General features: G+C 36.9%; 1 protein-coding gene across 1 annotated transcript; it reads right to left on the bottom strand.

The window, feature by feature from the left end:
* Nucleotides 1-226: 226 nt before the first annotated feature.
* RCBTB2 (regulator of chromosome condensation (RCC1) and BTB (POZ) domain containing protein 2) lies at nucleotides 227-21575 on the bottom strand. Its single transcript, XM_010583380.1, has 11 exons — nucleotides 21435-21575; nucleotides 20797-20947; nucleotides 18512-18678; nucleotides 17681-17839; nucleotides 15995-16102; nucleotides 13871-14013; nucleotides 11850-12040; nucleotides 7664-7790; nucleotides 4518-4654; nucleotides 3774-3904; nucleotides 227-402 (listed from the first exon to the last, which is right to left on the bottom strand). Exons 1-11 carry the CDS (start codon nucleotides 21558-21560, stop codon nucleotides 262-264), a joined length of 1581 nt encoding a protein of 526 aa, XP_010581682.1. The 5' UTR covers nucleotides 21561-21575; the 3' UTR covers nucleotides 227-261.
* Between the last annotated feature and the right edge of the window lie 881 nt (nucleotides 21576-22456).

Below are 22456 nucleotides of genomic sequence, written 5' to 3'. Positions count from 1 at the left end.
TGGGCAAGGGTAGTTACTGCATTGGATTTTTGTTGTTAAATTCTGACTGTTGGCAATGAACTCTCACCACACATCTGTGCTGTAGCCATCTTTACAAAACCTGTATATTAGCAGACTTCTACACATTTCCTAAACTGATGGACACAGAGTCTTTCTTTCCAAACCTTTGCACGCTCTGACCATGGATAAGTAAGTTCTCCAAAGCAGAAGTATTCTCGGGAGGGAAGAGGACGTGCTCTTCAGCTTGGTGGTAGTCAGACCTCAATTTCGGAATGCTCCCACTCTGCTTGCTTTGCTAATGAAGTTTTTCAGGAGGTCGTGGTCCATTTCTGCAAAGCCTTGAGTTTGTGTAACAACAGTTAAATGGTTTATGCAAAATCTGAAGCAAAATTCTTCCAAGTCCTAGAACAAATTGAGGTAATTTTTAATATGAATGACTGATTGATAGAAAAATTACTATTTTTTCTGTTTCAAATCTGTCATTTAATTAGCAGAGAATATACCAGGTTGTTCACATTACCAATCCCTTTTCTGATCAGTTTGATTAGATCACAAATGATAGGATGAAATTTGTTTATACAAACTATTAAAAAAAACCCAAACAAACCCTCCAAGAAAACAGGAGTAGCCACCTAAATCGACTCTAGAACTCTATCACATTTACTGAGCTCATTAGAAAAAAAGTTACAAATAAGTGAAACCATCGACTTTCCCCACATACAACTACTAGAGCATCAGTAACTCCTCTATTCTTCTCTGCACTGAATTCAGTAGGGGTCCTGTATAAACCAGCAGGTATCCTAGTCTTGCTGAAAATAAAAGCAAAATATAAGGTAACATTTGATGATGCTTGCTGAACCCAAACTGGATGTTGGGATACAGGTGTCTTTTGTGGCGAACCTAGGAATTGTGTCCCCCTGTCTAGGAACTGGGATTCCTAAATAGCAAAAATGGTTCTGTCTTGCTGTAACAGGATGTTCAGCTATTCAGCACAGGATAGGTACAAGCCACTAAGCCATACAACCATGATTTCACACAGCAAATTTTGCTCACTCAAACTCCTCGCAACAGTGGCGATCCTTCTCTCCATGCACTGGGTCAGTCCCCTTTAGCTGGTTCCTATGCAACAACTTGCTGTTGAAGGAAAATTAATTACATTCTGCAGCAAGCAGAGCTGGAGCCAGCAGCAAGGTGAGTCTAAATTGGCAGTACAATCCATGATCTGTAAACTCTTCAAGGGTTACAGTAGAAAGAAAGAGGTCTCTTAATCCATGCCAGTTTTATTCTGTTAACCACACAAACATTGCAGCCAGGGATTAATAGTAGAAGTAAATTTAGCAGAATAACTGTGCATTTCCCTTTGAAACCTTTTCCTTAGATTGAATGTTTCAAGTCTATTGCCCCAGCAAGATTTAACTAAAGCTTTAGCACAGCAGCACAAAATACCCTTTAAAAAGAAATAACGTAGCAGCAATGCACAGAAGTAAATTTTATCTCTCATCAAGTACTAGAAAAGCAAGAAAAGGAATGAGAATAGAAGAAATAAAAACCGTAGAAGAAATAAAAAATGTAGAAGATCAAAGGCACTGACAGCTTAAGCTTCAGCAGACCTCTGAAGTGCTAATTGCCAGAACCTGCATTGCTTTACAGTCAATGTGCAAACTTTTACACTAAACAAAATGAACAGCAGCTGCCTATTCTGCTACTGATCTATGAAAAGGACCATAGATATAGAATCCTGGTCACCAATTTTGCCATTTCAAGAAATACTGGCTTTTAATTCTGTTATATAGAAGATGACTAATCTAAAATTTGTTACCATATATATTGGAAATATGCTTTAAAATAACTTGTAGCATCAATTCTTTGTATTTTCTGAGGATAGGACAAAATATTTTCAGGCATTTTTAGTCCTAACAGCCATGCACATTAGCCAAGTCAGTCTTCAGTTAATTTGATATGTTAATGGCAGATGATACAGCACTATAATCTTGCACTTGCAGTGGTGACATTTAATGACAAAAAATGGAATTAATTCTACCTTTTCAAACTTCCAAAATATTAGGCCTCTTTCATAACCCTTCTTTGGACAGTCTTCTACTGAGGTGCTGATACACTGCACATGGTTCTCAAACAAATTTTCACTGTACTAATGTAGTACACTAAAAGATCCTGGTCTACTTCACAGTTCCTGAGACAGAGGCTATCCCCTGTCTTTGACAAAGAAGTCTTTGCTGCGCTTCTCTGAAGCGGTTCTACTATATCCCTTTCTGAGCTGTGGGTGTAGGGAGGAGGGCAACAATCCCCTCTCCTGAGTTTGGCACATGCTGCACCCAGGGCAGGTAAACCAATTAATCATCTGATGATCGTGTTAAAAATATTACATGTTTTGAAAGAATACTCGGTGGGTATACAGAAAAAAACATAGAATCATAGAAGGAAGAGGAGGATAGTCATCTAGCCAATCTCTTTCATTGTGTTTCAGCCATTATAAACTCTAGTGCTTTGTCCAGGCTAGTTTTACTACTTCACAATACACCTAAATGTATCTTTAACTACTCTTTAACTACTTCTCCTGACACAGGTCAACTGAAGGTACTTCTGCCTTGAAGATATTCAAAACTGTTGAAAAGCTTGTAAAAGGAGAAACTCCAGAGTAAACTTTTCATGAAAACTTCTGCTGTTAGGAGAATCAAATTATTGGGTCCTCCCTTCCTGTCCAGTCTTCCATGATATACTGGGCTTCTACCACCACAACGCATTGAAAGTACAATTCCTCTTTGCCTCAGCTGTTCATGCCTTCTGTTACTGATACCTTGGTTACAACTGCCTGGTAACCGGCAGCTGATAATCCTATTATCTACTGATCTAATGGTATCCCCTCTTTTGATTTACAAAACTCACTGACTTCTGGACTACATATTTTGACTCTTCTAATAGGTAATCTTCTGTTTGGTTATATTAATTCTATTCTTGTAAAGCAGAAGTAGTCTTGGAACAGAAAGATGAGGACTTCTCAACTAAGATGCTCAGTTATAACAATGGTTACTAAGTCTAAAATACATAAACAGACTTCTTGAATAATAAACCCCACCACATCATTATTTCCACAATCAGCATAGCACTAAGAAGTTGAGAAAAGGAAAACACCTTTGAAAGTATTTATCTGTTTACAAAAAAAGCACTTGCAGTATTGCTGATAACAGGTTGAGTGCTAGTGAAACATTCCAGAGCCAAGGGCAGACCAGATGACAGGATATGTGGAGAGGAATAACAATAGGTCATTTGTTGTATGTCAGCAGGATTCATTGTAAACAACATGGCAAAAGTGCATTTTTTATATAAGCACAAGGGTAAACGGGGAGGGACTTTACAGGTAAATTCTCCCACTGCCTGTAAAAGGCAGTACCGGAATGACTGTACCAGACACCGGCAGACAAAATGATCAGGTGGAGAACTCAGGAAATGAACAGGCGATGCAAAATCCAAAGGTGGAGAAGTAAATAGCAGTGAGAAATTTGCATGCCATGCCATGCCAGATGACAAGGCAGGAAGCAGATTAAGAATCCTGACTCACAGGTGCAAGTCAAAAGGCCAAGAAGAAAACACTAGTAGCTGCATTTTTTTTTTTTTACAGCTAAAAAAGGAAAAAGAAACATCTGGGAGTCCAGAAAGGGAAATTGCATTAATCATGCCTCATCAGTTAAATGCAGTTATGTTTATATTAAACAGTTTAATTTCTCAAAAAACAACTGTTTGCCTGAAGTTCTTACCTGAGCTTCATATTTGACAGCGGCAGAAAGAAGAGCAATGGCATTCTCTTCACAAATGCCTTGTTTGATCGTTTGCTGGCAAAGCTTTTTCAATCTGTTTTCTCTATACAGTGTTGCCAAATCTAGCAGTCCTGCAAAAATTCATACATCTTTAACTATCCTGGTGCAAAACATATTAATTTTTTTTTCAAATGAATCAATTAACCTATTGATTTAGGCTGAATTAATCAAAGACTTGATCTACTTTTTTCCCTAAACAATGTGTGCATTTTTAAAGGTCCTCAAAAGACATATCAAAAAGGGATCCTTTTATTACTATGCAAGCGTTCTGTCATCTTGTTCACTGTATTGTAGCTCATTCTAGGCATCAACTAGTGACTTACATGCTCTTAAATTCATGTGGGGAACAGCTCCCTTATCATTCATGATAAAATCACCACAGCTATTCAAACAGAAAAGTTTTAGGATGGTATTAGTGCCTTTTTAAGGAAAAAAGAGTTCTTAATATGAGAAACAATGAATTCTTTTTGAACATTTTGCACCTTTGATCTTATTGCATCCCCACCACTCATTCTCCTTGGGCATGTTTCCTGCTACTGCATCCCTTCTTCCTGACACCTACCAAACTCAAGATTTAAGTGCTAATAAAAGTAAAATTAACAAGCCCTGCTTTCCTCACCCTGTTATGACACACAAACTTTTCAGAAACAGTAACCTAGAGATATTTCCATTTATGGCAAATACCTATTGCATCTTCAGGAGGGAGCCTAATGTTGTCTGTATACAGGTATTCCAGGAAGGCTCGGTAAACAGGATAAGAAAATTCACTCATTTCTATAATTTCATCATCATTATTCAGTATGGAACGAAAATGTTCACACCTACAAAACATGAACAAAGACTTATACTGTAAAGAGTTAAGCTTGAAAGATGAGCTGCAGCAAGTTGGTACAAAAAAAAAATTAAATCAGTCATTACAGACTAAATACACAAACAAACTCTAGCTACATGATTTCTTGGTTTGAACACATTAACTTCTTTAAGCCATATATATCTCTATATATCTCTCTCTATATATATAAAATTCAGAATTTTCCTTCTACTTGCAATATCTTTAAGGATGGTTCATGTGGTTTTGATGTCATTTTCTTAAATAGGTTACACATTAACTATGAATTTTATTACCTAGCTTGTAATAGATAACATTTACAATTAAGTATAGACAACTCTCACAGTTCAACCTGCTTTCTCCAACATGATCTAGCGAGGAGGGAAATTTATTAATATTTTAGATAACATGTATTCCAGTGTCAGAGTCCATACACAATTTAGCATTAGATTTCACCATTATACTCAAGGATTAAAATATTTAAAGTGAAGACACTCTCACCCAGATCTTTCATCACCTTTTTCTTAGTCTGAATCCTTTTGTGACAGACAAGATACAAACAAGGAAAAAGCATTCCCTTTGATAGCTGTACTCTGCAGCTTACAGTTCACAGTAACTTACAACTCACTGTAACTTACTGCTCCCTAAAAAACATCCTGTAACATTTGAATTTACAAAATTTTTGCTAATGGAAATGAACATCACCACCTCAGGTAACTTTTCCTATAACAGCCACAACTTAATTTTATACTACACTACTTACTTTCTAACTCTCCCACGTCAGAATTTGCTTTTCTTTTAGTAAAATCTTTATGTAAAAGGTAGGTTGGTTTCCTTTTAATGGCACTGGGACGATTCTACATCGTAAAGACAGCATAACTTAGATACAAATGAAAAATAATTATTTATTTTATCACTTAATTTACCTTTGTCACATTTGATTTTACTGGTCGTTTAAATGCTTTTTTTCTTAGTTGTTTGGGGTTTTTTAGTAAAATAAACAAACATCAAGTCAAATTCATAAATAATTAAAAAGTCATTATCTAGCTTCTGTCACATCTTGTACCAGATTCTGGCATTCGAAGAGGCAGATCAAACCCCATTGCTTTGTTTCCTGTAGCCTCATGTTAAGTGGTGGTGACCATGCTATCCATCCAGCTGTGGAAGAGACCTTGGGAATGGTCTGTTGCCCCAATGGCACTACACAGAAGTAAAAAGTCAGAGAGAAGGTGGTACACATTGTTCCCTTAAAAATAAATAAGTAAAAAAATTAAAATCGGTTGCTACTCATCCTTCAGTCTCCAAATACCTTGGAGTGAGTTATCGTTTTGAGTGCCTCTCTCTCTCTCTGTAGAGACAGACCAGATGCCTAATTTTGTCTGGCTAAATGCAGTGCAGACAAATCCCACCCACATACTCATCTGTATCTGTTTCTGCAGGTAGTACGTTGCTTGGCCAGCCTCTCACTGAGCTGCGAGTTGCCCTGTCATTTCACCACCATTGCAAGCTAATAGCTACCAACAATATGATCTAGTTCAACAGCAGGCATAGAACAAGATGGAAAAAAGGCTTCATACGTAGTAAAGAAATGACTAGATAATGAAAAGGAACTTTTACCAGCACTGCATTCATGACAATGCTCTGGAGCAGGCTGAATGCTGAAAAATACCACATTAGATACATTATCCTCTGATCCAGTTGCATCATGAGACTATAAGGCTTAAAGAAAATATTAATTCTACAGACTGTGCCTGATGCTTTAGTATTCCTGCATATTATTTTGATAATGCCATACATTTAAATCCATTTTAGAACTAGACACATTTCCTTCCCAGAATGCCACACAATCAGAAACGTAGAGCAAGAAAAAAGAAATCAGGAAAAGTTACATATAGTCTGATTATCAGGAAAAACAACCTCAGAAACATTTTGGGGATACACAAGATTTGAAGTGGTATCTGATGAGGGACACATGGCATTCCAAACAGAGAGGGTGGACTATAGGCACAAGTGTAACGTACAAGCAATGAAATCAGCAAAGGCAAGAAAAGAGTAATACAGGTAATTGGAGTAGTAAAAGGAGAGCAGAAAAGACCAAAAAAAGGGCAGGCAAGAAATAACAAGGAACTTTAATTTTATTCAGTAATATACAAGAAATCAACAACGGGACTCAGGAGCAAAAGTAGGAAGACAGAAGTGGTGATAAGCAGGATGGGATAGCATTTTGAGAAAGAAAATAGCAAAGAGAAAAAACTGTTGTAACAATGAAGAGGATGGAGGAGAAGCAGTTAGCAAGACAGAAGAGATCTAAAGCAGTCTCTCTAGAATATCCTAGCAGCAACTGCATCAGCAGTAACAAACTAATCTCTGCATGTTAATAACAGTGTGATTATTCTGTAGATCTGAGTATGTCAAATCTCACTGTAAAGTGGTGTTTACTTGCAAAAAGCTGCGAAAACAAAAACAGAAGCCAGCTTAAAATTCAAATTCACTGATAAGAAAGTTTAAAACAAGTAGGATAAGAAATCTGACAAAAAAGGAAAAAAAAAAGATAATCTCAAGAGCATGTACAGAAGTTGCTGAAACAACTGAAGGGTCCTGTGGAAGGAAAGAAAGGCAAGAATAAATGCAAACCCTCAAATCATCCCAGTGGAGGAAGCCAAGCAAGTAAAGGAAGAAAAACTGATTCAAACTACTGGGAAGGCAGCAGAAAGAAGTGAGCCTTTTCCCCAGCAGAAAAAGGTTATTAGAAATCAGGGAAATTAGGTAGCATGAAGGAGGATACACATCAGGTGGAGGGAAATGATGAAAAGTTTGGTAATTCCAAGCAGCGAGAAAATGAGGAAAAGACAGTAACAGTGAAGAATAACATGTGAATCTGATGGCTGTGGGAAAACGGAGTTTGTAAGAATAAGTCAAGAACTTTGAGCCGTAATTACTCAGCACAGTGGACTACACTATACAGTTTAGTTTATATTAAACTATACAGTTTGTGCCTTACCTGATTTTGAGAAGAACTTTATGAACATGAATGTATTTTCCATCCACTAGAAATTTCAGGTCTGCAGTTTCAGGGTTGTCAAATTCCTTCTTTAGTGACTGGGCTACTGTTAGATGGTCATCAGGCTCTAGAATAAAAAGAGGAATTAATAGTAAGTAGTACAAGTACCTCTCATGATAACACCCTTGGTATCTGTCAGCAATTAACACTCTTAATAAATACAACATCTCTTTAATGCTAGCAAAAAAACCCCAGCAGACCATGTGTTCAGTATGAACCCCCCAGAAAAACAAATAAAGGGCAGCTTTCTTCAGTCCTTACTAGTTTCCTACTTCAAATATCCCTAATAAAAAAAAACAATCAAAAAAAACCTAAGTCCCATTCCACTAACTTATATAGATAAGGCCAGAAAAAAAAAATTAACACAGTCTCAGAAGTTTAATGCTGCATCTGACAGCAAATGCTATCAGTCATTACTGGGTAAATTATTCTAAATGAAAAGTGTTGGTTATTATAAGATACCCAAAAGGTCAATTAAAAAAATCACAGTAAGATCTTCTAAAATAAAAGCTATTACGTAACCAACGTATTGGTTGCAGTGAAACTGCCCAGTATAATATCCCTAAAGGTAAATACCAACAGTCACAAGTCTATTCAGAAAGTGTTTTCCCTAGACTTATGGTGTTAGAAGCACTCTGAGTGAACGTCTGCATATTCCTGTTTGTGTCATATGTACGTATATCCCACTGTGCACATGACACTTGCATTATAAAGTTACCAGACAGCCTTGAAAAGTCATCCATTGTCCACATACAAATTTGTATGTCCCGAACTGTTTCCAAATCTCCATCATATTTGGTAGCCTCAGAGAACTATCTTCTTTAATGCTACTAAAAAACATTACCCCCCCTCAAACCTCATTCTTAACCCAGAAAACATTTTGTTTTCTTACCATATAAATATACATTATTGGTTTATACAAATTTTGTGGGTCAGTAATAAGCTGTTCTCTACAGAAAATTACATAAATGTTAGGTCCTGTAACCTACCAAGCTAGAAATAAGAATAGTGTTCTGCTGGAAATGGAGAGACCTTCACCACAAGCTCTAGAAAAAACTTAACACACAGTTTGATACTGTTACACTTTGTTTAGCACAGTTATTTTTCATTTCCTTTAGAGGATGTCATTTATGTTCAGGTATACCCAATTAGGGCAACAATTATCAAAGTGTGTCAGATTACAGGTAAAAGAATTGGGGAGGTGGGCAGGGGGGGCAGAAATCCAATGTAGCAATAATAAAAATTCCTTCTGAAATAATGATACTGTAAAATACTTTGTTGATTCTTATTTTGTACGATGTGGTTTATTTATTCAGACATCTGCTATCTGAATAAGTAATAATTTTAACAATCAATGCAAAGCTTCTTCAAAGTTAACTGGCAATTCAGATGTTTGCCAATACACATCTCCAGATGACTTCTACAACCAGCAGAGATAAACTGAATATAGTGGGGTTTGGTTATGAAATTCTCAGAGGGTAAATAGGTGCTTTTATTTGTTACAGCAGTGAAGGGGGAACCAGGGGAAGGAAATGAAGAGGCAGTTCACACTGACAAGGCACAAAGCCAAGAAATCTCCTTAGCAGCCAGTGCTAAGAATTGTAATAGAAATGTTAGAACTGCCACAAACGGGGAATGAATGGGAAAGCCTGGGTGTGGAAGCACCAGAATACAACAGACGGAAAAGGGCTGTAAGCATGGCAGATGTCCATGGCACCTAGTTAAGCAGATGTTAAGATCCTAGGATGCAAGCTGCCTGATGATTCTCACCACACCTAGATGAGGAGACAAACAACAGTGAGTCAGTCCTGACGACTCGCCAAGGTCGGACAGGATGAAGAGAATAGTCACTCTCAGCTCCTAGAGCGTGCAAAAACACACTTCCGAAACCAGCAGAGAGTCACCTAACTAAAAGGAATCCAGGAGACATGATGAGGGCCTGATAGCCAGCATCCTTTATCCTGTGTCATCACAAGGAACCCTGCTCAGACCACCTGAATACATATTTTAGTGCTGGGATGCTGGACAGACCACTTGGCACACATGAGAATGTGGGTTCAAAAGTGCATCTGAAATTACTTTTGTTTAAAAATAAAATAATCTTTTCCTCCTGTAGGGTTTCACCTTGTGCTTTGCTACAAGGTTGCTACAGTGCTGCAGCATCTTTCCAAAGGGACCAAGAAGTCAAGGTCAAAAAGACAAAAATAAAGGGAGCTGCTACAGTCAAAAATGACTCCCAAGGTGTGAAGCAGTACATGGCTGGGTGTATTGTTCATGGTGACAAGGAAGGTGGGGATAAAAGATGTGTTGGGAAACAGTTATAAATGTAGTCTTAACCACGCTGTGTTAAAGAGAGTGAATATCTGAGTATTAATGAGCAATATGCTTATTAATAAATGGGTTGCTTGGAAGTCTTTAACATAAAGGTGATAATTACAAGAATGATCATATATAATCCCACTCAGGACTCTTTCAGGTGACCTACAACAGCATTTCTGACCTAAACCAGCATTTATAAAAAGATAAGAAAAGGTGAATTTGCAGAAAGGAGCACTGAAAAACTGTAACAGACAGTTTCAGTCTCACTCAAGCAGTTGTATTCTCCATGAGGAACGAAGGAACGAGGCAGGTTTTGTTTCTTGCCTTCCTCCACTCTCCTTTGAAAAATTGCTCAATACTCTGCACTAAACTGAGAAGAAAAGGCAAGAGGAAAAGTGGAGGGGAAATTCTGACTGCATGAAGTAATACTTTAACATGGCAAGAAGAAATGGAAGCTGAAGAGTCCCAGAACCCTGCTAATATACATAAGATGATCCATATAACTGAATTTAGGATTAAGCTACATATAATAATAATGTCCCATTTCCTTCATAAAATAACCAGTTCTTATGGAAGAAAAATCTGAACATACTACAGATACTTTTACGTAGAACTTACGACTGACAAACACATATTTACATGGAATGAACACCCCATTGCCTGGGATTTTAGTGCAGTAACACAATTTACATCTAATCAGTAGTAGGCAAATATTAGGAAAATTAAGAATTGCCACAGTAATTAAGCGTATATCTTACAGTTCTGAACAAGCCACCCTAGAAAGCACAACTGCCTCAACCTAGAGAAAATGGGGGTCTTTGGACTGTGCCCTAAAACATGAATTTTGGCAAAGCAGTTTCCTGAGAACAGGATTCTCCATATAATCCTCTAGTTTCTCAAAGATGAAATGTGAGTACTATTAACAGAATTTCCTTACCTTGGCATCCAGAAGGCACCAAGGGAGTAAAAAGCGTTCTATAATTGTCAGGCAAAAGCATAGAGCAACACAAAAGCCATTACAAAGGCAGTACAGAAGTGGAATGGAAACATGATAGACTCAGTACAGTTCAAATCACAAATTAAGAAGTTGCTGCATTCTAACTTTTAACTTAAGCTCCAGATGACACCTACAGACAATCCCAAGAGTCTCAACTTTGATTAGGTCAACAAAGCCAGTAACTTTATTAACAACCAATAGGGAATTGAATTTGTAGCTGAAGAATGAGCTCTCTGTTAGACAATGCTATATACTCTTTCTAGTCAAGGCCAGCAAGACAGACCTTAACATTAATCGAATATCTGAGATCCAGCAACTTGTCTCTTCAGAAGCCCAGGTCATGATCACTTGTGATAAGATTCTAAGTGCCTGTGGCCAATTCTGAACATGGGAATTTGGCTCCCTCAATTCTTAATAGTCTACTTAAGGGCATCAAAGAAAGCTTCAGGGTTCCTAAACATTCTGCATGGCTCCCTCAAGCCTCCGAATTCAAAATCAGCTTCTCCACCCATGGCCCCTGTACAGTAACATTCAGTGGTTACACAAAAATCACCTCTCCAAACCCAAGGCACTTCCCCATAGAAATAAATCATGTCAACAAAAGAGACAATCATTTAGCACTGCCATCAGGCCTTAGCAATTTTTACAATTCCATATTACCATTTACACATATGTAATGTATGATTATGATTATGATTCCCAGTATAACTTTTTGCAAGAAACTAAGCTTAGACTTCAAAAACATGCAACTGTTTTATGCACTAATGATTTTATTTAGAAGATGTCAAAACAAAAGATATTTAAGCTCACCTACTGATAGAAGACGCCACATAACAGCAGGGGTAGCAAAGCAAGCAAACACATCGTCAGTGCAGGCAAAGTGAGTGAGGTGGGGAAGGATCACTGACTGCCCACGGCATTGGCCCCACATGTACACCTGGCCGCTCTGGGTCTTGGCAGCTGACGTGTGAGCAGAGTGGCAGGCTGCAATCTCTATAACTCTGAATTTACAAGCAGAGAAAAAAGCAAGTCACTCTCAGAAGAACAAAATGCAGTGAAGAAGCTCACTACTTCCTGTATTTCCCTGGTGCAAAACTTATTTGTAAGCACGCATGCACTTCCAATTGCAAGGATGTTTTCCAATCATATATAGCAAAATTAAATGGGCTATCAATGTTTCTTCAAATAGCAAGCACTCTGAAAGTTTTTCAGTGAAACAGCATCTTGGGAGTAAGGAGACACTGTTTCAGCAGAGCAGTATATCTGCTGCGGTACATGCTCTACTGACCCCCTTGGCTCCCTCAAACAAAGCTATGACAAGTTTCAAGTCTCTGAATGTCCTCAGTAGTGCTGGGCAGTGAGGCGAGGGGCTGCATTAAGCTGTAGAGAACAGGTACTTGGAGAAGATGAAGAAGAAAATGAGGAGGCGTTTCAAAACAGAACAAAAACCAAAAAAACAAAACAACAAACATAAAACCAAAACAACCAACGGAATTTGTATTTTGGTTTATAATTGAAAGTTAATGAAAAACTTTTTCCTGCTTATTGGTAACAGTTATAAACCAACAATTTAAACATACTTCTTTTGATTAAAATACTGAAGTGTCATTATTCATACAATTATTATTACTTATGTTTAATGGGCTTTCATTTTGAAAATTAAAAATTAGAACCAAACAGCACTAAAAGCTGTTTCTAAGTGTATTTTAGCTATGTTAAGCTTTCTCACTAATGTTAAAGTTTATTTAGGATTTCAAAACTCACACTGTGTACAACATTACACAATCCACTGTTTTGCAGTCTGAACTACTGCTTGTTTGCTTATTTTCCCAGCTGCCTGGGGAAAATAGCTGGGAAACAACTTGTTTAAAGCTGTATGTTCAAATCTTGGAGGCTTTAGTGAGTTAATACTCTCACTGACACCAGGAATGCATATTCTGGCCAACAAAAGGGAAAGGCAGCATAGAACATTAAAACTTGTATTAAAATGTGGTAACATTGTAACTGCAGCCAAAGTGTCTGGAAAAAATTCAGTTAGTTACATTTTAAGCAAAAGCACAAACACACATAAAGAAATTGCAGTGTTCAAAAACAGGCATTGTCTCATCACCAGAGAGGAGTTCCTTCTTCCTTACAATAATGTACACAGGCACAAGTTTAAGAGGGACATCTCACTTTTCTTATTATTCACAACAGGAGGCCAAAATCAAGACCTCAGTAGTAAAGGAATAGACTCAAATTTCTGGCCACATATATACATGGCTTTACATCAGCAATAGAAATAACTGCCCCACTACCCATCAAGGACTTACAGGAAAATACTTAACTTACAAAAATCTAAGCTTAATTTTCAGGGAATAAGACCAAGAAAGAACTCCTCCCTTTCTCTCTCTCCTGGGTTATAAGCCGGATTTAATAGCAGAAATAACACAGATTGCAGATGTCCACTCTTCGCTTTTTCTGTGTGTACTTGTTGTCAAAAGTAGCATATTAAAATATAATTTGTATTCAGACACAATAAAGCTTTTATCATTGGTTTCAAACAATGAAACTATACCACCGAAGAGAAACAGCAATTAAGGCCTATAAAGCACAGCGTGAGCCGAAGGAAAAAATAGCACATTCAGGCTCAGAACATTCAGTTTCTCTTTCACAAGGATGGCTATGGGGCAGATACAAGCACTTTCAGTGAAAATTTTTTTCACATTTAGCAGAAGAACCATTGCAAAAAATTATAGGCTATTTCTTCCAAAAAACAGATTAAAAATGCCATAATTTTCTGTAGTTCTTCTGAGAGTATGCCAACTAACGTCTGACTGTAAAAGTATTACCTGTCCTTATCCACAATAACTGTTGTAGGGTAAGACTGGTTACTTTTATTCCCAGTGCCTAACTGGCCATATGAATTGGCTCCCCAGGCATAAATCTGACCTTCATCTGTTAGCACTAACGTATGCGCATAGCCACAGGCAACCTAAGGAATAATAAAAAGAAACATCTCATTTTTTGTAACAGTAAGTTCATACAGATAGATACATGTTATGTTATACATTAATGATCTTATACCAATATAAAAATTACAAAAATTACAAATACAGATAAGTTTATTAAAAAGGGAAGCAAAGTAGATGAGGTGACTTTGAGGAAAAAAAAAATGTATCAGTGAGGAACCCTGCCAGATAATCTCAAGACTGAAGCAAAATAGCTAGAAATTGAGAAAGAAGGAAAGCTATATGACAAATATGAACACCTTGCAGAAAAAAAAACGCAGAAAAAGGCAGATCATCTGTCTTGGCTCACCTTGCAATATGGGCAAGTGCCCCAACGTGAACAGCTTACCAGTGTAAAAACAGGTGAGGTCTCCCTCTCTGCTCCTCTCCTCCCTGACTGCCAGCCACACAAAACTGTCCCCTGCCTGTGCAAGCTCTAGCACGCACCAGACCCTCTGCTGAAATAACTTACATCACTGGAAGGAAACTCTCCACAGCTGGGCCCGAGGACCACCAGTGCTCATGCAAGGTAAGCAACAGCCAGCCAGGAAAGAGAGGGAAGAGATGAAACTCTCCATCTTGATGGCAGCACATAACTGCGTCTGCTCATACCCTCTTGTGGAAACCAACTTGGTCTTCCTGAGCTGCCTCCTCAGGTACTCCACATAAGGTTGCTTGAATATCCACTTTACAATCTATATATGCAGCACATGCTGCACATACAGATACACAGTGGCAAAATTACCAGCAACAGCCTTGCTCTGCATGAGTTAATGTAACCCATTATAGCTAGATGGCTATCAAGAACCAATTTACGTTGTTCAAAACTAGCTCACCTATCTTTATGTAATCTGCAAAGCAGATATACCATAAGTACATATAGTCCACTGACATCCGTGAAGCATGTGATGTGCTTTAAATGAAATAAATCCTGAAGTTATTTACTGATTGGAAGTCTACGACTTGGCATGAATTGATATCAAGCAAATGAAGTAGATGGAAATAGGAGCCCTCACACTTTCTAAACAGGAGAAAAAATACAGCGGAAAATAATATTCACTTTATTATGTTATTCTCCAACAGCAATTGTTACTAGCAAAGCTACTGTCTACATCCTAGGAACTGAATGTAAAACTATGTAATTAAATAAGTTTATTTTAAAAGATTTATAAAATCTGTAACTTCCCTGAGTAAATGTAATAAATGGGATCCAAAGTTCAAAACACTCTTGTAAATTTTCAGTAGGTTACAAAACCAATGTTTTCTAGCAGAATGTGTCATTTTCCTGACAATATCCTCTATCTTGGATAAATAATTAAAAAGCTTCAGTATCAGTTCTGCAGTTACTTTAAATATTTCTTATCAGTCAGAAGTTACCAGTCTGCTAATTATACTGATGGCAGCCCAGCTATCTGGTAAAGTGTAATAACCACCCAAGATCAAGACTAACCATGGAATCATACCAACTGTTGACCAAAAGCAGTTGGACACAATTTGTTCAGACTCCAAACACCAGTTAGTCACTGTGGCTGGAGTGTGATTCTAAAAGTGATATTCCGTCCAGTCTGCCAGAAAGACAAAATGCTAAACTGCAGCATTTTCCCAGAAAAGACGACAAGGGTTAATGAAGAATGGGGTAGCCTATGAAGGCTTTCTTATTTACTAAAATAACAGGAAATTTCTTTTTATTAAGTTTCACAGGAAAAAAAAAAAAGACCAAACACTTCTAATGGACTAGTCCTCTTTAATAAAATCCTGACCTCACTGAAGTCAATGGCAAAATTCCCACTGAACTCCACAGTTTCGCCCCTACTGACAGAGCTCCAATTTAAGATACATGTTTTTATTCTGATAAATAGCACTTTAAACAAAGAGATAAAGGACTATCTCCTTTAAATGTAGGATATGCCTTATCATGTTTTCAGTTGTTCAAAAAGGGTTTGACATGGAGCATCACACACATACCCGCTGTACACGAATGCCTTGCAAAGCTGCTATTCGGCATGGTGTTGGCTGATTGCCGCTGCTGCCCAGTCCAAGCTGGCCATTACCATTGTAACCCCAGACATAGACCTTCAAAACAGAGACAAGGATTTTAACTGTTTGCTACTATCTACTTCTTTTGAAAGCAATGTAACTGCTTCAGAGTTACAGTAACAATTTTCTTCAATATTTCCTGTCCCTGCAGCTTAGGATCTGTACTTTATGTGTAGATACACACAAACACATACCTATATAAACCTACATGTATACATACACATATATACACACACATACACACACACGTATATGTTTTTCTGCACTGCAAATTTTGGATGCTGTTTCTGTTTAAAATACCAAATCCATGCTCATCTAAAATTCTAAACTTCCATATTCATGTTTCTCTTTAAGAGTTAGATTATGTAAGACTACAATATTTTAATATAAAGAGTAGAAAATAAGTGATTCATATGGCTGTTTCCCAGCACAGAGCAAATTCAGCATGAATACTTCCCTTTTTCAAAGAGCTAATTTCTCATTCAAAAATCCTCTAACAGAAAAGAAAACACACTAAAACAAGTATAAACTGGAAGCTATGCACAACAGTTTGAGTAGGCTGTTAACAGCTTTATGCTGAACATAAGAAAAAGGGAAAATACTGAGCTCTGGTAATTTCAGTGACATATGTTTTACTGCAAACAGTCAATAGTTACTTAGGTCTAAACTGAAATGCTTGGAGCGATGGAGCTAGAGAGGACATAGGCTGCCCAAAATGTTCAAGCTCTATAAACTAAAACAACAAGAACACTACAACCTCTTTGAATCTTTGCAATGAGGATAAAAAAGCATGAGAGGGATTTAAGGGGTACTGCAGTAGAACAAATACATGCAATATACTTTTATTTCCTCTGTTTTGTCTTGCCATAAAGCGTGCATATATGAGTACTGAAAATTAAAATAGCATTCACTGATTATTCTCACATTCTTGATGCTTAAGATTCTAGTATAGACAATAATTTATTTTTCTATGAATGCTAAAGACAGCAGTGGGATAATATATTAAGCAGCATTTTCATTTTTCCTAGAATATAATACCAGCTCTAAAAATCAGTAAATCAGTGACACATACTTAGTTATTTTTACATACGAGAAAATGAAGCTAGCATAAAATGCTAAGTATACATATACAGATTCGATATGATTTAATCCCCAAATTTATAAAAATCTCCTGACCTTCACAATGCTATTTTTACTTCAGAACTGTATTCTTAAGTAAATTTGAAATTTGATACTTGAATTCCTTCAACACAAAGCCAACTTCAATAGTTGATACAAAGTAACAGCTGCTAAATTTTATGAGTAATCTCATAAACCAAAAAGCCATAAACCAAACGTTAGTGAACAATTTTCCCTGTTTCACTCTACCTCCTTTCTAAAGGAGAAACCATAATCAGCATGGATAGAAAGACATGCTTAAGTATGTCAGCACGTGCAGGACAATTTATGAGAAAGGTTTTTATAAGCAGTATAAGCAGGTAGATTTGAGGGAGTCTGGAAAGGCATACTTCTTTTCTGAGCAGTAGCTCATTACTGACAGGTTGGAAAATATCTACATCCCATGATATTACATAAAATAAAATCCAGTCAGAAAATTCGCTTAAAATTTCTTACCTCTCCATTTTCCACCACAGCCATAGAGCACATCTGTCCACAAGCTATATTAACTACTATTTTATTTTGTAGGCAGCTGGTAACTCTTCGAGGAATTGGTTGATTAGCTGTTGAACCAGATCCAACTTGGCCTGAGTTATTATAACCCCATGTGTATACCTGTTGTAACAGAATTGCCATAATGGAAGGCTATATAACATACAGTTCAAAGTACATATTCAAGAGAGAAAAAAGATATATGCATAAAAAAATTACATTTTGAGTTCAAGTCAATGTATTCTTTTAAAGATGTAGGAAGACACATAGGTTTACAATTTATATGTTTCTATCAAAAATATGTCACTCATAATATTTATATATTCCATTCTTTTATGTTCCTCCAATCAAAGGTAAGAGGCAACATGACAGCTGCATTAATGCTGGAAGAATCCATTGCTAGTTTTCCAGAACTCAAAGTAGAATGGCTAACTGGGCACAAATGGCACCTCAAAGTAAATGACAAAACTTTTTACTTTGGTGGATAGAACTCCTTAAATGAACGTGATTTATATTAATGTCAGCTTTAACGCCATTAAGTATAGCATAGAAAGGAGCAGGCTGCCCTCTGAAAAGAAATTCTAATCTGTTATTACAAGCATGTGGCACAAAAATCAATGTTCTGCATGCACCTCAAAGCAGCTAGACCCTAACATGTTTTCCATTTTTAATCAAACATTTGTGTTGCATCAGCAAGAAGCAAGGTCTAATGCTCTAGGTGCAGAATGTTTTCCTGTTTCTCATATACATGAATTTCATTAAGAGAAAAGAGGGATTTATTCCAGCTGTTCTCACCTCTCCATCAGATGTTAAGACCATAGAATGATGAGAGCCACAAGCAACTTCAATGACTTTCTTGTTCACCAAGTTAGTAGAGACTTGACATGGAACGAAACCATGATTTGTTGTACCATTGCCCAACTGACTATAAGCATTATGACCCCATGTATACACTTCTCCTTCTGTAATAAAAATGTAAAAAGCTGCTTTAAAGTCTCTACTTTTCCAATGAGTACACAACATAAAATTACAAAATGAAAAGTCAAATTCAATAACAATATACATATTTAAGTGTGTGTGTATATATATATATGCCCTTTGGGGCTCTTAAGCCCATGGACATATCAATGCTACTTTTACACAGAGTTGACCACAAATCCAAAAGGATAGTATTCACCATAATCTTAATAAAGGAAGTCATATAGCTAAAAGAAAGGACATAGTGCAATACAGACAAGAAAAGGATCAAATGACAGTCAGGAGTCCCCATTTGAATTTCTTTGTTACTGACAATCAGTCAAAATTTCTTGTCTATGCCCTGGCACTGCTTCCCACTTTGGAAAATTCAAGTAACAAGCTTTCATTCCTTTACAATATACATGAAAATACTTGTAAGAAAAACTTATTATTACTCATTAATAAACGTACTATTATTTACTTATGATTAAAACATACTATTCATGTCTTGTATTTTGAGAAACATGCTAGTAAAATTAAGAATACAAGAAATGTCTGCCTGGGTTAGACCGATGGTTCACCTAGTGCAAAATTCTGTCTCCAAGTGGCAATAGAAAAAAGCTGCTGTTTAAGAGAAACATGAGCATGGTCACTTTTTGCTGTTCCCAAGCATTTACAATCACTAGGCTACAGGTATTATCAGGTGCTTCAAATTCTTCTTAATGTACATATATTGGCCCGTTATCCATGAAGCTAACACCTTTCTGTACTCACTTTCTTCCATCTGTTTTAAATCAAGTGTCCTTTAGTTACAGTAGTGCAGGACTTGATGAATAGCTGTCCTACATTCATCTTTTCTATCATCATCATCATTTTCTAAACCTAAATTATGTCGTTATTGCAGGAGAGATAGGTTTGACAGACAACTCCATCAGATTTCTAAAGAGATCACAAAACTTGCTATCCCTAAGAAGGGTTCCCTCAGAACTACAAAGGCAACTATTGGTTTAGTGTAGCACACTTTCTCTACAATAACAGGTTAAATCTAATGACTTTATCCTGTCAAAAGCAAACAACCTTCTCTTCCTTTCACCAACATGAGAATACAAATTTCAGTAAAGAGGTGAAACAGCCACATAGAAACATACAACAAAGACTGGAAATTACAGTAATTAACCCAAGAACTGCGAAATACTTAATGGCTGTCTGAAAGGTAGGTTAAAAGAGGCTGTGCTGAATGGAAGTTATTCATGTGAATGGAGTTACGAGTAAAAATCATCAAGGATCAGTTCTGCACCTGTTCTTTTGCAATACTTCAGTTCATCATCTGGGTAAGGAGTATGAGCGTGCCAGTGAGCTGTGCCAGCAACAAAGCTCAGAAGAATACAGATACATATATAAAAAGCATCCAGAATGGTCTACCCTGAAGACTGGAGGAAATGGTGGAAGGTAACTGAATATAAAGAACAGTTGCACCTTTACAACACAATTCCCCTCACCTACCTTTGGTGATCTAATCTAGACTACTCAAAAAGATTTCTTCTTATTAACAGAGAAAGAGAGACAAATGTTAATCATCAGTCAGGTTCTAACAGAACCTCACTTGGGAACACAATATTAGTCGTTTGTCTTTGAGAATAATGTACTTAATTATGAACAGAAGGGCCACTAGCATGATGTGGATAATAGAGTGTCAATGAGACAATGGAAAACAAAAGGCTAAGAGGCAATATAACTGGACTTCAAAGCACATCCCAAAGTAGGTACAGGAGGGCAAAAAATGCATTTTAGCTAAAGGACAATGTTGGCACAAGAACACATGGGCGTAATGTAGCCACTAATGCAGTTCAAAAGCAATCAGAAGTTCCAAACTTAATTGCAAAGTAAAAAAAACTTCCAAAAGTAGTAACAAGATCAAAGCAGAGCTTGAAAAACTTTGAAGAGAACAAGCTATGGACAGAGCTAGCTGACATGTCATATTCACCAATGAAAATATGTTGGACTTGATAGCCTGGAATGTCTATCCCAATTCTCTCTTTTATGTTACCAGCACAGACCTTTCACACCTACTGGACTAATTAAAGTGGACTATCTGAAAAAGCAATATTCAGATCATACTTTACCTTCTGTAGCAAGAACAACATGAGGGCCACTTCCATAACTCAGACAGGCTATCTTTTTGCCACATAGAGAATCTAACCTCCTTGGTTCAATAGTGCTCTGCATGTCACCTGTTCCCAAACACCCACTGCAGTTCATGCCAAGCACAAAAACCTGTTATAAAAGAATCACAGAATCACAGTTTAGAGTGGAATGGAGGACCTCCTCCAAAGGTCAGCTATTCCAGCCTCCTGCTCAACAAAGGTCTAAATAGATCAGTTGACTCAAGGCCATGTCCAGTTGGGTCTTGAACACCTCCAAGGAAAAGATTTCACAACCCCTCCAGGATTTAACCACTCTCATGGTAATTTTTATTTCCCTAATGCTGAATCAGAATTTTCCATCTTTCAGCTTGTGCCTACTGCCTCACAACCTGTCACTATGCACCTTCAAGAAATGTCTAACTCCATCTTCTCTTTGTCTTCTGATTGTGGTAGGAAGCCATGAATTTGAATTGAAAATGGTTTAGTAGCAATCAAAATGATCAGACATTTTTGCATGCAACTTTTTCTAGGTATACTATCATAGTACTGGCTTTCAGAATAACTTGATACATGAATGACTAAATATGTCATGTTCACACACACTCTTGGACAATTACCTCATCATTTTCAGTTGCATACAAGACTTCATTACCAGCACTGCCAAATACACAGGCTTGACGAATTAACTTGAGCTCTTCTTGGGAACAGAGAGAAAAAATTGGCCATTTCCCAACATCCAGCATCTTCAGGGCTGACAATAATGTTGCCTCCAAGACCTGGTATTATAAAAAATGATATTAAATACCTAGACAGAGAGAAATGTGTACCTTTGCACAGTATAAAGGAAAAATTTAGAGAAATACCACTATCTCCTTTTTCAACCACAAAGCAGTATTTTAATTCTAGAACAATAATTGGAGGGAAGCCATTAAAATAAACAAATAAAATATATCGTGATCCAGAAAGAAAGGATCTATATGCATGGAGAAAAGTACCATATAAGAAGTTAAATGGTGAGGTCGTATTTTCACTATATCCATACAACATAACTGCTAGCTTATAGAACTCAATGTATAGGATTCTAATATAAAACATAAAGTATACATTCAAAACTTGAGAATAATTTGTGCCTTTTCCTCTGGTGCTAAAATTACTGTTAAAAGAAGAAACCATAAAAAAATCTGCCCAAGAATATATTTATCTTTGAAAAATATACACATTTGTTTTCAAGCATTGAAAACGGAAACTTGAGAAAACTTGAGAAACTTTTTCCTTTCTCCTTTACTTCCGAAATTTACGTCTGTGTTTCAACAATTACTGAATCTTTGGGAACTTTCTAAGAATATCTGCATTTTATGCAACTGGACATATAATAAAAGAAAAAAGATAATTGAACATTTTCTAGCTTATCCAAGGACAAATAACAAGTTCATAGTTAATGGAAAAGAGTAACAACAGGTCTCTCCAGACATTAAAACTAGTCAAGCCAATGACCAAATCTCATGCAACATTTTTACTGCTTTAGTATAGCATAAATCAGAAAAATGTTGCAGTATCAAAATTTAATAGCAAATTTTGCATGGAGCATGCATCAAATTTTCTTTACTGAAAGTAAAACAGGCTTTGGACATGAAAGAAA

Source organism: Haliaeetus leucocephalus, unplaced genomic scaffold (assembly GCF_000737465.1).
Source record: "Haliaeetus leucocephalus isolate CR32 unplaced genomic scaffold, Haliaeetus_leucocephalus-4.0 Scaffold897, whole genome shotgun sequence".
Lineage (NCBI taxonomy): Eukaryota > Metazoa > Chordata > Aves > Accipitriformes > Accipitridae > Haliaeetus > Haliaeetus leucocephalus.
This window is presented reverse-complemented; position numbering and strand designations above follow the sequence as displayed.

What these genes read in the sequence shown, in the direction of transcription:
- RCBTB2 (XM_010583380.1), bottom strand. Translation starts at nt 21,560, where the DNA reads ATGCTGGATGTTGGGAAATGGCCAATTTTTTCTCTCTGTTCCCAAGAA. An exon ending in GTTATTGTGGATAAGGACAG is followed by an intron (nt 12,041 to 13,870) that starts GTAATACTTTTA and finishes TTGTAAATTCAG; the next exon opens with AGTTATAGAGATTGCAGCCT. An exon ending in CCCTCCTGAAGATGCAATAG is followed by an intron (nt 3,905 to 4,517) that starts GTATTTGCCATA and finishes GAATTTTTGCAG; the next exon opens with GACTGCTAGATTTGGCAACA.